Source organism: Thermobia domestica, chromosome 8 (genome assembly GCF_964235325.1).
Source record: "Thermobia domestica chromosome 8, izTheDome1.hap1.1, whole genome shotgun sequence".
Lineage (NCBI taxonomy): Eukaryota > Metazoa > Arthropoda > Insecta > Zygentoma > Lepismatidae > Thermobia > Thermobia domestica.
In genome coordinates, this window is record NC_137461.1 from 136,125,974 (window position 1) to 136,143,475 (window position 17,502).

At 35.9% G+C, this 17,502-nt stretch overlaps 1 protein-coding gene across 1 annotated transcript; it reads right to left on the reverse strand.

Moving 5' to 3' along the window:
• Window positions 1–12,450: 12,450 nt before the first annotated feature.
• LOC145692310 (uncharacterized) lies at window positions 12,451–12,978 on the reverse strand. The gene has a single exon (XM_081767608.1). The coding sequence runs from the start codon at window positions 12,976–12,978 to the stop codon at window positions 12,451–12,453; it is 528 nt and encodes a 175-aa protein (XP_081623734.1).
• Between the last annotated feature and the right edge of the window lie 4,524 nt (window positions 12,979–17,502).

Consider the following 17,502-nt stretch of genomic DNA (forward strand, 5'->3'; position numbering starts at 1 on the left):
GAAAGATCAGTTTCACATCTAAAGGGAATTCTTTCTGACAGGAGACAAAGTCTTTCCTCTGAGAATCTTAAAAAGATGTTAATAATTTCAGAGAACAAAAATATGAAAAACCTTTCGTAAGTGAACATAAACTGCTAGTGTAGTGTAAAATGATTTCACTTTAGGATTTCTTGTGCTTTAAATGTTTGTGCTAATGTAACTGCGTGTGAATAAAATGTGATAGTGTTTTTAAGTTAATGTTTCATTGTTACTACTGAAGAATGGCGAATGAATTGTTAGATGTCGTCCATTCACGGGTTGCGCAAGTTTCCAGAACTTTAAATGATAAGCACAAAGTGCATCATGAAATATTTTATTCGATTAGTAAACGAATTATAGCCTATTATAGCTTTTACATATTTTAGTACACTAGACTCTCGCTAATTCGGCCATTCCTGGCACATATGGATGTCGGATTAGCTGAAGTGCCGGATTATTGAGTGATTTATTTATCTTGTTTTTTTTTTATTATTATTTATTTTGAAAACATGGGGAATAAGGTGTACTGTACTTTATTAAATCGAAGGATATAATTTTAAAACATAGAGGATATACTTTATTAAATCCAAATATACATTAATTTTCAAAGAAAACTTAGTCCTTGTGTAGTAACACAATGTCCCTAATTTTTAACTGTCGCAATGGTGATACGCGACTGTGCCATGTTTTATCACGCAACCGAGCTGTAACGAATGCTACAATTTCGAATACGTACAGTATACAAAGCATTGGTTAACTAAGCATTGTTGCGCATGCGCACGATAATTCATTGTGCATGTGTTTTTGGTTGGATGTGCGCCAGATTACTGAGGGCCGGATTAGCGAAAGTCTAGTGTATCTATTTTTCCCCAAAAGTTCGTGATTGCTTGTTTATTTTATTTTGCCATTTTCCCTGCCATTTTTGGATGTTTATTTTGCAATTTTGCCAGCCATTTTCGGGTTTTTATTTCGCCATTAATTCCGGGCTTTATTTTATGTGTCGCTACCTCTGCATTGTATAATCAGTGCTGTAGTCCTAAAATTTTCACAGAATATACGCTGTTCTGTGAACATCTATGGTAGGTATAAAAGTCACGTAAGACAATAGAGAAGGCATTTTGAATGAACTACGTAAAGCTCATGCATTTAATATAATTACATGAAAATATAAATGCTGTGAAACTGTTTTATAGCCTAAAAGCATTGTAAACAATTTTCGTGATGCTATTCCTTAGATAAACCTTCTACTAATAACAAATGGATGTAGGTACGGAGCAGTAACCAAGCCATTGCGAGTAGGAACAAGAAAATCATTCCCAATGGACCAGAGGGAATTAAGAAACTTGTGATGAGGAGTAGGGTGTGTAAAGTGCAGGCTACTAGGGGCGTTATAAATTACTAATCGCTAGGCCTGCACCACGGAATATTGACACCTATTTCCAATTACATTTAAAATATTAAAACAATTTAGATAATTTTAATCCACTAACGATATCTAATAATGACTTCAGCCAAAAAAGGTAATAATGTTATATAATTTGCACAGTTGTCAACATTCCTGTATACGTGGGTTCAGATTTTACGTCACTTTCCCGCTTAATGACGCCTCCTGGATACATGAATTTATGACTTTGTATTATCTACCATTTCAGTATTCAGGAGAGTTTTCCACCAGACATTTTTTTGATTACTCTAAACAACTGTCAGACATCATGCTGCTCAATCTGAAAAAGAGACATTATTACATAAATGAAGTAGGGGAGACCGGGACTGGTTGTCAGTTTTTGGTTTATGGAATGTAACTTTGCACGAAAGAAAGTTACGAAAGTATCAATTGTTCTGTCTTAACTTTGGTATCTCTTTCACACAATACCATGGTTTTCACTGATAAATGTTATTAAGAGAGAGGCATTTTTGAAGTTTGAAAAATATCTTCCATATGTGACAACCTGCCCAGTCTCTGGGTTGGTTGTCTCACTGAACAGGGTCGGTTGTCCCAGCTATTTTAAATAGGAAATACAGTAAATTTTAACTCCAACTTAGACAATTTATTTCAAAAGTGCAGCAAAGAAAACTCAGAAAATTGTTCATCCGTAAGAAACTTTAAACTATAAAACATAACACAAAAGACATTTTTTGTGCAAAGGCAGTTGTTTCAGGTATTAGAATTCTTAAAATTGATCTTAACCTTTAGAAAGAAAAAATGGAAAAATATGTTTCAAGAAACCAGCAAACTCTATGCCTACAATAATAATCCATAAATATAACGGTTACGGTTTAAGAGGAGTTGTCAACTCATAGATTAAATCGTATTTGTAAAATCGTGCCCAAGCTGTTGAAATACCATTTCTGTCAGACTCAACTAATTCAGCTACTCATAAATCTAAATTTAAAAGTATTTCTATTAGTGTTCTCAAAGATCAATATTAGAACCCATATTATTTCTGTTATATGTAAATGATTTGCCAAATGACGTAACATTAGCAAACACAACTATGTATGCTGATGACACAAGTCTAACTAATAACAGACACAGCTATGATATCCGCGATAAAATTGACGAGACAAGTTTAGAAAACTGGTTTGCCCAAAACAAGCTAAAATTAAACACAGACAAATCTACAGCCCTAAATTTCCATCAGATTCAAAATAACCATTGCGTAGATATTGATATAATGTTGTGACGCTAAAGTTGTGTATTCTTTAACCAACCCTCATATTCACAAGAGGAATTCTTGGAATTAGCGCTTAACCAGTCGAAATTCGCAGAAGAGCGAAACCATGAAATTTTTCTACCCAGAAGGTGCCTCTCTTCTCAAGACATTTCAGCACATCTCGTCGAACCGTATTTCGGAAGGTATTTGCTCGTTCCCTCACTCACACCTACGCAGACTCCTGTCCAAAGTATTAATATGTTCAATTATCAGTAATTGATTGATAGTTAGTGAATTATCCAATGTCTACGTGTCAGTCATTCAATTAATAGACATATAATTTGCCTAATGGTGTTTCACTGGCTAAAATATTTAATAATAATGTGTAGTTTCATAGGAACTATTATCCTAGTAACATTCGTATCACTCCGCTCTCTTTGTCTGCAGAAAAGCGTTGATGCAAAAGAAGCGGGCAGTGCATTTTAAGAACTCAAATCGATCAACAAGTCATCCGCACTCACTGCCAGAAAATACGCAAAAAGACGACTATACTCAATATTTGGCAGGATAATTCGTTTTATAAATTATGCAGTGATTAGTAAAACAGCAGTGATATATTTATTTTCACTGGTGTATTTAAAATTCGTTCCGGAACAAATATCATAACAAGCCACAAATTAACATATGTTTTATATATATATGTGTGTACTCTCAAACTATGGGCAAGTAATAAACTATCCAAAGTGTGAAAACAGCAGCACGGAGAAGAAATTTGGGACTTTTCACCGTGGAACGATAGATGGATTATTTCTGCATTCTCGCATCATTGATTTCATTTCGTTTTTACTTACGCGACACGAATAACGCAACCGTATCTCGTTCGTATATGGGCCAGCGAATGAAACACCCACATAATACTGTACATGGTTATTGTGTAAAATCTAAGTGATGTCTATGAATGTGAAATATTAACAATAAATCGATATCTTTCATATCATCTTAAAATATTTTTTAAATCAAGAGCAGTGTAAAATCAATTCTCTAATTTACATGCATAGTCCCATTAATAAGTGTCGTAAGTGTTCTGTTGTTTATTTATTATTGGAATGTACTCGTAATACGCTATGAATGAAAACAATACAGGTAAGGATTTGAAGTGCTTGTGACGATTACATGTTGATTTGCAGGCTATGATGATAAGGGAATACGATACAACACCACGCATATCTCTTAGACAACCACTGTCTATTCAGGTTATTTTTATTATTTTTGGTAGGTTTTCCCCCTTTAGGCTACATGAGACATGTGTATTACCCGAACCAATGCTATTTGGGACGATTTGTTGTTGAAACTTGAAGTTCAGTTGTTATCGTACCGGGCTATCCCGTCAGCGACGGTGGGTATTCAGAGAAAAAACCCAGTCTATTTAAATAACCTGACAACGAACCCGAAATACCACTCATAATGTTAAATAATCAAATAATAATTTATTCAAACTCAACCAAATTTCTGGGACTTTGGCTAAATTACAATCTTTCTTGGGAAACACATATATCTTCATTGGGCCTAAAGATCAATAAAATGCTCTATGCAATAAAATCTATCAAACATGTTTTAAATCGCTTCGTAACTTATAGCGTACGCTAGATGCGCTTCGTAACTTATATTTCGGACTCTTTCAGTCTTTACTAACATATGGATAATCTTCTGGGGAAGTTCCCAAACAAATAATATATTGTTCGTGATTCAAAAAAGGGTTTTAGGAACTATCTATAACAGGGGCCAAAATGAATGATTGGTGTAGGCCAATATTTAAAGAACTCAAAATATTGCCTTTACCCTCACTATACATATTTCGCATAGTGAGGGTTGATGGTGTGTTAAGTATTTCAAAGTTAGTTTTCTTTGTTAAAACTAACTGCAATACTTAACACACCATCAACCCATAAATATGGTACCAGGCGTAAAGATAAAATTCCCATCAAACAGCATCGCACAAAGTTATATGAAACGAATCCAACATTTATGGGTACCATATTACATAATAAAGTTCCTCAGCATATTCGAATGACAGAACAAAGAGGGGAATTCAAGAGATTAGTGGAAAACCTATCTGTTACAAGACTGCTTTATTCCCTGAATGAGTACCTAGATGTGTAAATGAATTAAATAAGTAATAGTATTAAAAATTTCTATTTTGTGTGTTTTTTCTCTTTGACCGTAGATGTAGCCTAGTATTTCAACGTAATCTGTATGTATCAGTGACGACGCCAGAGGGGGGCAAGGGGGGCGAGCGCCCCCCTAGTAGCTACTTCTGCCCCCCTGACTGCCACCTAGACTGCTCCCCCAGACTCCTACAATCTCTAAACTTTCTACATGTAGTATTTTATATCAGTATCATAACTAATCTCATTGTCAAATTGTAGTTTAATTTCCATGCATTTACTTAAACACAAACAAACTATTTGCTGAGCAAAACAATATATTCACATAAAAAAAAAAAAACTACATGCGTGTTACAGTTTCGCCAACTAACATTTTGGCTTCATCAGACACTATGAGATACATGTCAAGTCAAGTCAAGTCAAGTGCTGTCATTTTCCTTTTCTATTGAGAAGGAAGGATATCTAGCTTTAAGCTACTTTATCCAAGGTAGTGTTTATTTTTATGTGTGTGGTTTAACAAGTCTGCTTGTAGTGGCACAATGTTTTTTTTTTTTTTTTTTTTTTTTTGGTGTATAGGGATTAGGTGTGTTTGGGTAGGTTTAATTGGGAAGGAGGCAATATACCGATTCTTCTGCTCTTCTGTGTAGATCGTGAAGGTGTTGTCTCGCCGCATCCATGGAGTCCGCACCAATCCGAGATCCAACGCTGAGTCAAAAACTTGTTGAGATGTTGATTATGTTGTGTTTTTATTCATTTATGCGATCAAAATAATGATTAGTTAATGCTTGAAGTATTGTTGTTGGGTTTGGGTGATATTGTTGATCTTCAGCCATGTAATGTTTTTGATAGAAATCCTTTTGTCTTAGTTTTTCAATGTATTTGAAATTTAAGTTGTTTATTGTGATTTCTATTGGTAGTAATTCTGCTTGTTCATAAATATTGTCTATATTTCCTTCTATTTGCAATATTCGTCTGAGCCAAAAACGTTCCGTTTTTGCCACCTCAGCTATATTGTCCCTATTATAAATAGGGTGTCCATAGAGTAATATTGTTCTGATTAGTAATTTGTATATGTGGCTTTTGGCTTTTGGTGTTAAAGCTGTTTGGTTAATTGTATGTTTTAGTTTAAACATGATTAGAAGTGCTCTTTTTTTGGCTATGGCTATGTGATTTCTGAGGTTCAATCGATTATCCAAAGTGACCCCCAAATATTTTGCATTTTTTGCTGGAAAAACATGAGTATTGTCTATGATAATCGATTTTTGGCGGTCCTTCCTGATGCCTTTTCCATTTGGATAACATAACAGTATCTGAGTTTTTTGTGGGTTTAGTTTTAAGAACCATCGGTTGCACCAGGTTTGAAATTGTTTGGTTTGACGCTTCAATCGATTTAATATGAGGGTGGTATTGTTAGCATATGTCCAATATGCCGTATCATCAGCGAAAAGTGCTAGATTGCACGTGTTGTTGTTTAAAAGTGGTGTATCATTCACATATAATATATATAATAAAGGTGCAATAGTTGTGCCTTGTGGGACACCTCGATTTAGATTGATTATTTCTGATAGTTGACCTTTCATCTTGATTCGCGTCTGACGCTGTTGAAGGAAATTCCATATCCAACGAATTATTGTTGTAGGGAGGTTGAGTTGCAGTAATTTTGTTAGTAGGCCGTCGTGCCAGACACAATCGAATGCTGAACTAAGATCGAGGAATATTGCTCCTGCCTTAAGTCTCTTCTTAATAGCTTTCTCCAAATGACTATGAAGGCGTAATATTTGGTCTGTACAACTATGCTGTGGACGAAATCCAGCTTGATTAGAAGTAATTTGTTGAGTAGTTTGGAAATATCTATGTAGTCGATCAACCAATATTTTTTCTAATAGTTTAGACATAATGGAAGTGAGAGTTATAGGACGGTAATTTGTAGATAGAGAATGATTTTTTCCATGTTTAGGAAGTAGAATGGTGTAAGATTGTTTCCAAGATTCAGGTATAAAGCCTGTACTAATGCTGTAGGTGAATATTTGTGCTAAGGCTTTTAGTAGAGAATCAGGAGCGTTTTTAATACATATGTTGGGAAGTTCATCCGGTCCGGGTGCTGTATTCTTCTTCTTTTTGGCAGCTTCTTTAATTTCTATTGGCAATATGTCTTGGAGAAGTAGTTGTACATTTCCAAGGTGTTCATCAGCTATATCTTGAGTTCGAATATCTTGCTTGTGCTGGAGAAATGTTTTCATTTTGTTAGCGAGATTTTGGATGGCTTTTTGTTTCCGATTTGTAGTGGGTGGTTGATTGAAGTGATGTTGTAATTTCTGTTGAAAAAATGCTAATTTTTGTTCTATGGTGAGCAAATTTTGTCCATCAATATTTGTTGGTATATCCTTACTGTTAGTTTGTTTGTATTTGGGTCTTAATTCTTTCCAAAATTTTGGAGATTTTTGCATATATAGATTTTTTAGATTCTCACACTTGTTGATTAATTTCTGTTCTCTGAAACGAGTAATATCTTGTCTGATTTCATGATTGAGTTTGTTAATGATCCGTTTAGTATCTTGGTTTGGATTTTTTCTGATAGTCTATATAAAAATTTTTTATGGTTGATTTTGTCAAGAAGGTGTCGAGGAATTCGTTCTTCATATGGGTTGATAGTTTTAATAGGAACATGTTTTTCCAGGGCCTCTTTTATGATGTGAGTGATTCTGTCATAGGCTTGTGATATTGAATCCTCGTTGTTCTGAATTTCAATATCAGATAATAGTCGAGTGATATCTTCCTTGTATCCTTCCCAATTTGTCTTCTGATAATCCTTAATAGTAATATTATGTTGAGGTGACATTAAGGTATTGTTAAGTGGTATTTCTATTGCTCCATGATCTGAGGGAAGGTCATATTTGGTGTGAGCTTCTTGTATGATTGGAAGTAATTTACTTGTGATCAAAATCTTATCAGGATTAGTGTCCTGTTCCTTTGCTGTTTGGGCACGTCTTGTAGGTTTATCCTGTTTTACAAGGAAGAGAGAACTATTAGTAAGGTAAGTCAGTAGAATTTTCCCATTTTTGTTTGTAATTGGATCTCCAAATAATTGATTTTGAGCATTTAGATCTGCTAAAATAATTGAATACTGGAATCTGGAGAAGTGTGTCAATAAAGGTAAACTTTGGGATAGATCTTCATTAGGTTGGTTGTAGAGAGTAACCAACATGATCGGAATGTGGAGCTGTAGTGTGATAGCCAATGGAGTAGTTTTCTCGTCTTGTAGCCGTTTGGGAATGTTGTAGATGGAAAAGGAGACTTCTTTCCTTATTAGAATAGCAGTACCTCCAGACGGCGACTTTCTGTCATGGCGTACAGTCTTATAGTTTGGAATTTGTAGAGCGTGGATATTGGTTAATTTAGTTTCATTAATGACGATGACGTCAATTTTGTGTTTGGCAGCGTATATAGACAGTTCAAGAGTTTTCCTTCTTATACCTTGAATATTAATGAATAAAATTTTTAAGTTAGTAGATTTGTTGTGCCAGCGATGAGAAGTCTTCTTCGGCGGTTGAGCCATTATGATGCAGTAGTAGTTTGAGCGATGTGTTCTTTAAGGTGATTTTTCTTGAGGTATCGTATGTATTTCTCTTGTCTTATATGTAGTTCACCATCGGTTGATATTAAGGTGTTAATGCGTTCATTGAAGTATGTTTCAGTGGCTTGTTTAATGGCTCCTTGAACAACCTCAAATTGTAAGGTTTGAGCGTCAGAGATGATAGTGATAATGGATGTCATCCATTTGATCATGTTATTTTTAAGATCTTGAATTTTCTGTTCTATAAGATCAATACAATGCTTGTGAACTGATTGATCATCTTTGGTATGGTTATAATCTTCATCTTCTTTGGTATGGTTATAATCTTCTTCTTCATGGTCTTCGTTATGGATGGCATCTTCTTGGTCTTGTTGGGTATGAAAGGCATCTGTGTTTGAAGGCTGCTTTGGAGGTAAATGGTCTTCAAAATGTAAATTTCTTGAAGTATTGGTGTTGGGTGTTGTCCGTCGAAAAATGCGTGTGATATTTGGTGACTCCTGATTTGATTTGTATGGGCGTTTTGGGCATTGGCTGGCCCCTGTACGATGACCCATCTTATGGCATGTCAAGCAGAAATTAGTATTGGCAGTTTTTTGACAGCTTTTGCTTTCATGTTCAGAGCCACATTTATAGCATATGGATTTGTTCTTGCAATGAGGTGTAAGATGCCCATATTGAAAGCATCTATTGCATGGATTAGGTCTTCCTCGACTCTTGGATGGTTCCACTTTAAATCGCTGCATTCCAATTGTGATGCCATTGGTGATGAGATGACTAATTTGATCTGGATCAAAGGAGAATAGTCTAATCAAAGGAAGTGGTCCATTTTGGTTCTTGATCCGAATAATGTTGGTGAATGAAATCTTGTTTAATATCTTCTACCGTAGTTGTTAGAGGTATTCCCTTGATGACACAAGTGAATACTTTCCGTCTTGGGTTTGTAGGTCTTGTTGGTGTGAATGTTTTTTCATCATTGGTCACCCATCGTGCTTTTGGTCCAAAATCTTGTATTTTGAATTTATGCAGGAATCGTGTTTTATCTTCTTTGGTTCTAAAGTTGATTCTCAATCCATTGGTTCGGGGCATAGCATGTGTGGTGAGAGCGATGTTTGGAAGTCTATTTCTGATCAACTTCTTGAATGTGATGGGATTACATAGATCATCCTTTATTTGATTAATTACTATGGAGTAAATAACAGAAAAATCCTCTTGGTTCATGGTTGGGTGTTGGCGATTTAAGGTATCTTCATTTCGGGGTGTTCTTCTGGTTGGTGTCGGTTGACCTGGAGAATATCTAGTAACACGGATTCTAGAAGTCTTGTTTGTTGATTGGAGAGAGGGGAAGTTGTCTTCAAATATTCGTTGTTGTCTCTCTTTAATTAAACTCAAATCAAGTGGTGGTGTTCTTCTCGATTCATCATGCTGATCATTTAAAGGTGAACTCTGGGTAGATAATTGTGTAGCCCCATGTGTAGTAGGACGACTACTAACATGATCATTTGTTGTAGGTTGATTCATAGTAGGTGGAGTAAGGTTCATATCTTCAGGTGGGGTGAGACGTTGTCCAAAATCTCCTTGGTGAGCATCAATGATGAAATCAGAGTCGTTGGAGTCGTGAGATGCAGGAGAGGTCTCTTCTGGTGATGGTTGATCAGAGTCATCTGTTGTAGTTGATTGTTCGCTACGATTGGGAGACGACGTATAACTTGGTGTACGATCACTCGTAATGTTCTCAGGAGATGGCTCAGGGAATTGATCAGCTAGTACTTTATTGTTTGGTGACTGCAATCCGGGACATTCTTCTATGTTATCTTCTTCGGTTAGTAGACGACGTGATGGTGTGATCTTTCCGATCATAGTCATGTGTGGTTGCTGCATTGTTTCTTGTGCCGATGTCTGGGCAGGACGTGGTGCATGGACTTCAGCTCTGGTAACTGTAACATGAAAGGAATCTTCTTGCGAGGATTGCTGTGATGGCGTCGGCTGCTTCTTCTTGATTTCTCTTTGTGTCGACTGTTTCTCTGGTGGTTTGATCTTCCCACTTCTCGTCTGCTTCACCATGGTATATTGGTTTGACTGGGACTAAAAAGGGCCGTAGATAGATATGGAGAACACTGGGACTGAAAAGGGCCGATTGCGGTTTGTGCAGGACACTGGGACTAAAAAGGGCCGATGTTAAATATGTGGTAAACTGGGACTAAAAAGGGCCGGAAAGAAATGTGTATTATGTGGTTGAGTATTGTAGGTGTTAGAGTAGGAGCAAGCCTTTAGTTAACACCGCAAGGTAGCCAGGTTGCTGTGTTGTACCGTATGAAAATGTGTATATGTTAGTGAGATATTGGTCCCTAATTCAACAGTCCCGTTGGGATTGATTAAGGCCAATCGTTCCCCGGTTGTCGGCAAAGCCTGTACAATCTAAAGTCCCTACTCTTAGCTCGGGAGCTCTAGAGGACCAGGGAAACGTATGATCTTAACCACTCCGGCCGGTGTGTCACTCGTCAATACAGTCGGGGAGGGTGGAAATTAATTTAGCTCTGGCCCTAATAAGAGCCTGATTCACCTATCCAATAAAGTCAGTCTATGTCTGGCCTTAATAAAGGCCCCCGAAGCCGATAGTCTAAGTCAAAACGACGATGACTACAAAAATGAGATAAGTAAATTAACGATTAGCCCATACGCAAACGCACTTCCAACAACTGGTTATACTCTGTGTGCTAGTAAGTAAGTAAACGCGTGGACGATAAGCTTGCTACGGTTAATACGTGTGAAACGTGCAAACGATCGAGTCAGTATGTGAGATACATGAGAAACGTGCAGTCTTATATACACACAAGAGCTGAGACATCTTGATTCTGATTGGCTCCTGGCAGCAGCCAATCCCCTTCAAGTATTCTAATTTGTAATTCCCTATACCGAGGCTTCCTATCTGTTGTAAATTACACACACATAAAAAGGACGATCTTAGCACAACTAATCTAAACTAACAAATAATTAACATAAATAATTAAATAATTATATAAATATATATAAATAAATAAAAAATACACATAAATAAATAAATATATAAATAAACAGATAAACATACAATTACACATACGCTTAAAAATACGACACACACATACAGTATATACACACATACACTATAGAACCACACATATATGTATATATAAATATACCATTACATATATACATATATACACACACGTATATAGAGATAACTAATATGGACTAATAAATACATAAACACGTTTGAGACAATCATTATATATACAACAACCATAATAGATATGTGTATTCCGAATCTTATACTTTAAGCTTTTTTAACAACCTATTCCACTGTTGGTCGATGATCAGTCCTGAGTTCCAGTTCATAGCTTTATTACCCTCCATTTCTATAAACCGTGCCTCCTTCCATTTCCTAACTATGCTTCTTTCTTCCCCGCTTAGAATTTTTACTTCATTCCAATTAACTGAATGTCCCGTGTCCCTTACGTGTTTGTAGACCGCATTTTTGTTCCTTTGTAGCCTAACGTCATCCTTATGTTGTCTTATACGCTCTCTTAGTCTCTTTCCAGTTTCCCCAATATAACACATATCACACTCGCCGCACTGAATTTTATAAATAACTCCTTTTTTCTCCATCATTACCCCTTGTTCTTCTTCTGTCTTCTTCCTTCTTTTTTCCCTTATTGCTTCTAGAAGCCTCTTGCTACCTTTTCTGTAAGTTGAGATGCCCCCCATCTTCTTAAGCATTCTTTTAATGATTTCTGTTTCTTCTCCCAAACTTTCTATCCCCCACCACATTTTTCTTCTTTCTTCTATTCCTCCTTCACTTTGCTCTCCTTCTCGGCTTCTTTCTTCTTTTTCTTCGTTTTTCTTCTCCCATCTCCTTCTGTATTTTAGCGTCTTTCTATCGTATCCATTATTCTGCTTATGGAATGACTGTATAGTCTGTTCCGCCTTGTCTCTGTCACTGGTTATTTGCTTAATTCTATTATCCATGTTAAGGATGAAATTCCTCTTGGTCGAGTAATCTACATCACTTCTGGCGTGGCAATAGTTTCCCGACGCGCATTTTTTTTTGATACCATTCTGTGTATATCACTTCTTGTTTCCTCCTTATTCTCATATCCAGGAAAACTATAGCCTCTTCCTTTTCTACCTCTAGCTCCAGTTGTATGCCTTTCTCTAGATCCTCAATTTCTTTTACAAACTTTTCCAATTGTCTTACAGTTCCTTTCCAAATCTCCATGCAATCGTCCACATATCTAGCAAAAAACACTAATCTGTCACTTCCTTTCATCCTTACTTTCTTCCCCCAGTCGTTCATAGTAATTTCTGCTACCACTGGACTCAACCTGGAACATATGCTTAGTCCTTCCTTGATTTTCACTAACTTATCACCTATAACACAATAACTGTTATTCCATATAGTCTTCAGGGCCTCCTTCAGTCGTTCTCCACTCCAACCATTGATCTTCCTGTCCTTCATCAATTCAGTGATGACTTTAACAATGCTGTTTCTTCTTAGACTTGGAAACATAGCCTTCACATCAACACTGAACATGATTGTTTTAGCTTTGCTCTGTCCTACTTCCTCAACCTTCTTCTTAACTCAACCGAGTTTTTCACACTGCTACTGTCTTGTTGCCTCCTTAACATTTCCACAACCTTCTTTAACTCCTCCTCCAATGGTTCAAATATATTTCCTCCGCAATCTAATACTGGTCTCAGTTTTACCTCCTCCTTACGAACTTTTGGAAAACCTTTCATTATCGGTATCCTGCCTTCTTTATTAAGAGCTCTTTCAAAACCTACTTTTGTTAGTGATACTAAAACTTTTTCTTTAATTTCCTCACACACAGATCTTTCACCTATCACCTCGTAAGTATCATCACAGATCTCATTCAATTTCTCTTTGTACCATTGTTTTTCCATCACCACAATGGCACCACCTTTGTCCGCTTGTTGCACACATATGTCATTTCGCTTCTTTATATTCTTCAACACACTGTACTCGTGTTTTGAAAGGTTCCCCTTTGGCTTCTTTATGCTCCTTTCCACAATCACCTTAGCCTTTCTCCTTATCTTGTCCCTTATCTCCTTGTCCTGAACTTGAACTATGGCTTGCTCTACCGAGTATATAACCTCTTCTGCGTCCACTCTTTGTTCCTTCACTTTAAACTTATAGCCTAAACTTAACACTTTCTTCTCATCATCCGACAACGTCACATCACCTATTACTACCACCTTTTTGTCAATGTCCTCTTCCTGATTTGACTTCAACCCTAACCGCCTTCCCTTTTCCATTAATCTCTTCTTCACTTTCATATTAACAACAGATAGGAAGCCTCGGTATAGGCAATTACAAATTAGAATACTTGAAGGGGATTGGCTGCTGCCAGGAGCCAATCAGAATCAAGATGTCTCAGCTCTTGTGTGTATATAAGACTGCACGTTTCTCATGTATCTCATAGTGTCTGATGAAGCCAAAATGTTAGTTGGCGAAACTGTAACACGCATGTAGTTTTTTTATGTGAATATATTGTTTTGCTCAGCAAATAGTTTGTTTGTGTTTAAGTATATGCAAAGCAAAGCTTCTACTTATGGAAAATATTACATGCATTTACTATGTGGCAGATTAGTCCTCAAGCTTTCTTCTTTGAGCGTCTGGGTATGCACGCATATTTCTGTTTTCTAATTTAGCACCTTTTGAGGTAAAATTTAGTTATATTTCTTTCTTATGATTTTTAATTATTGTGACTAGCGAACAATAGTTAATTTGGTCGATTTGTTTTCTTGTCATTGGATCAATTTCGATTGGAAACAAAAGAAAGGTAAAACCAGTTACGTAACTTGTTTGTAGCTATTTATCCAGGTTTGAAGTTTTCAGTTTCATATTTTGTTTCATTTAAACGTTCTATACTTCTATTTCCTGAAACATTATTCTCGGCTTTCAATATTCAGAGGATATGTATATAACAGCTTAGTTTGCAACTACCAGGGCTTAATCTTTTGAAGGGGATAAAAAGAGTTGTGTTTTCCCTTCCTGCAAATGATAATAATAAATTTATGGAATTAAATTGATTCCCAATAAAACGTATTGTCAGAGTGCTGATCTTTAGTTAGTAATTGGTTTATACTAGTGCTCTCTTACTTATTTTGTTTCAAAGTACTAACGTGAAGTCTAACATATTGACTAGAAACTGCAGAAAAATTCGTAGCCCAACCCAGAAGGAGGCACGTGAAATGGTGAAGTTGTACTTCTTCTACACTTCCCCCGAGAGTCAATATACTACCTTGTACAGTGCTCCAGGTTTTGCAGGGAAGTTAAAAAATCTGAAGATATCCTCGCACCACTGTTCGAAGCACTACCCCTATCAGATCTAAAATGGCGTCCTTTCAAGTGTTATTTAAGTTTGGGAAATAAGTACACGTAATAGTTAGACGGAGCTAAATCTGCGGAATAAGAATGATGATCTAGACATTGAAATCATAGATTATGCAATGTCAGTTGTGTTCGCAGGGGCTTGATGGACAGGTGTATTCTCCTGAAGAAACGGCATTTCTTTCTTTTCATTTTCCGCGGCGTTGAATTTTGAAGTTGTCTTTCAGTTTTGTAAGTAATGTAGAGATTTTGGATTAAATATCTGACCGTTGCGGAGGTAGTCTATGACTCCATACTTATCCCAGAAGAATGTTGCAAACAGTTTCTCAACCTACTTCTGTGTCTTGAACTTCTTGGGGCGATGGAGAAATGAGTGCTACTACTCCATTGACTGTTGTTTCGATTCGGGATCATAGTGGTACAACCATATTTCATATATGGTTACTATTCGTCAGCAAGTTGATCAGCATTACAATCGAATTGGAAGAAGACTTATATTAATGCCGTTACTCTTTTATTCTCCTGACAGATATTTTGGGAACCCATTATGTCGAGAACTTGAGCATACCCAAGCCATTCTGAATTATGCTACCGACGAGTTCCAAAGAAATGTCTAGAATCTCTGACACAAGTTTTGCTGAGAAGGTAAAAACTGAGAAAGCGGGGTGCAGCCAGATCTCAGATTATAATATGTATATCGTGAGTTTACTGTATAAATAATAGCTTAAATTATTTTTGTCACTTAAAAACTGGGGTGGCCTAGGTCCTCCGGCCCCGGGCTATATCCATCACTGGTTGAAATGCTGCAATTTTCAAGAATAATGTCACAAATTGCATCCATGATTTCGGGAAGAGTCATTGTTTTTAATCATCCTGGATGTAAAGCATAATTTGTTGAGAAATCTCCACGTTTATACTAAGCCACTTACTTCTTCACCACTGTATATAACGGAGGAGAGTCCCATGATGTTTCACTGATTTCCTAATTAATTTACTTCGGTGACTTTCCTTGGTGGAACAAAAACGTAATAACAGTTAGGATCTGGACGTTCGTGAGATTACCTGTTCGGGCACACATAACCACTTCAGAGGCCTGAGAAACAATAAGAATTTCATTATTATGAAAATTTGTATTTGTATATACAGAGATATGTTTTTCTAAACTACGGTTTCATTTTTCTACCTAGTACCTACACTCCTTCTGGATTGGACTACGACATTTTCAGCAGCTCCTCGCAAATTCTCTCTCTCTCTCTCTCTCTCTCTCTCTCTATATATATATATATATATATATATATATATATATATATATATATATATATATATATATATATATATATATATATATATATATATATATAATAGAGAGAGACGTAGCATATAGTACTAGACGAATGTGCTACTTGTAGCATACGCGAAAGTAATTCAATTTATGTTTAGGCTTCAAAGGTTTAATTGAAAAATATTTCATGTGCAGAAGTTACTTACTTGTTAGCTACAAATTTTACTTGAAATAAGTTTAATTTATAGTCATGTAGGTCTAATATGAAAACAGCAACGAAATACACAATGTAATGTAAAATAAGTCAAACGTAATAAATATGTCATTTTTGGTATGACAAATAGCCGCCCCCCAAAAATGTATCTGCCCCTCTTTTGCCCCCCTAAGAACTTAAAGCTGGCGTCGTCACTGGTATGTATATGACACAACTATGTATGTTTATGTATCTTTATGTCTTGGCGAGTCTTATTCATACGCACGAATTCGTGCAATATGTATGATTATAAAAACGAAATAAAATGAATGAATGAATAATAATAAATGTAAATTACACATAATCAGGGTTGGCTGGTTTAAACCAAGATGCTTCAAACCAGTTGTTTCTTTTCAAAAAACCAAAATCCAAAAAAATGTTCGAAAAAGTGTAAGATTTCGTAAAATCTTGAACACACACTTTGTGGTTATCACGTTTCACTCCCGTATATTACTCGTATTATATTCAGACCTAAATTACCCATTCATTACTCAAAGAGATTGTTACAAAAGCAACTTTATATATATATATATATATATATATATATATATATATATAAAAGTTTATGGATGTTTCTTTTGTGATTTTTTATAGTTTGTTATTATTGTTATGCAACTGCAATCAAACAAAAATTCTAAATATTGTTTCGTTTTAATCACATTTACTATTGATTAAATACATCGAAATGCCGTACTTTTGCAGGGAGGAGCATACAAACCCACGAGAGGCATTTACGGAAATCAAAAGTATCTTTGGTATCTATTTATGTATAAATGGGTCAGTGCCAAAGTGGACTCAAATAATTTGTATCTGTATTCCTTTTCTTACTGATATGCAATTAAGTCGTTGTATTTCTTTAACTTGGACTAATAACAGTCGAAGTGAACTAACTTGGACTAAATTAGTTCTTCTGTACTCTGCAATATTTTGAAATTGCCCATATGCAATTCTGTATAATGGTTTCACTTGTGCAACTGTTTATCTTTTTGTCCTTCTGAAATGACTCTTGACAGTTATATTAACAATTATGTAAAGATCAATATAACGTTTTTTGTTGTTGTTTTTTTTTTTATCAGGAGTCCTTCGTGAGTGAGTCGGCAAACGTATAGCATTTACAGCCAAATAGTCCCGGTTTGGAGTTCAAATGGAGGACAATTTCTCTCCGATG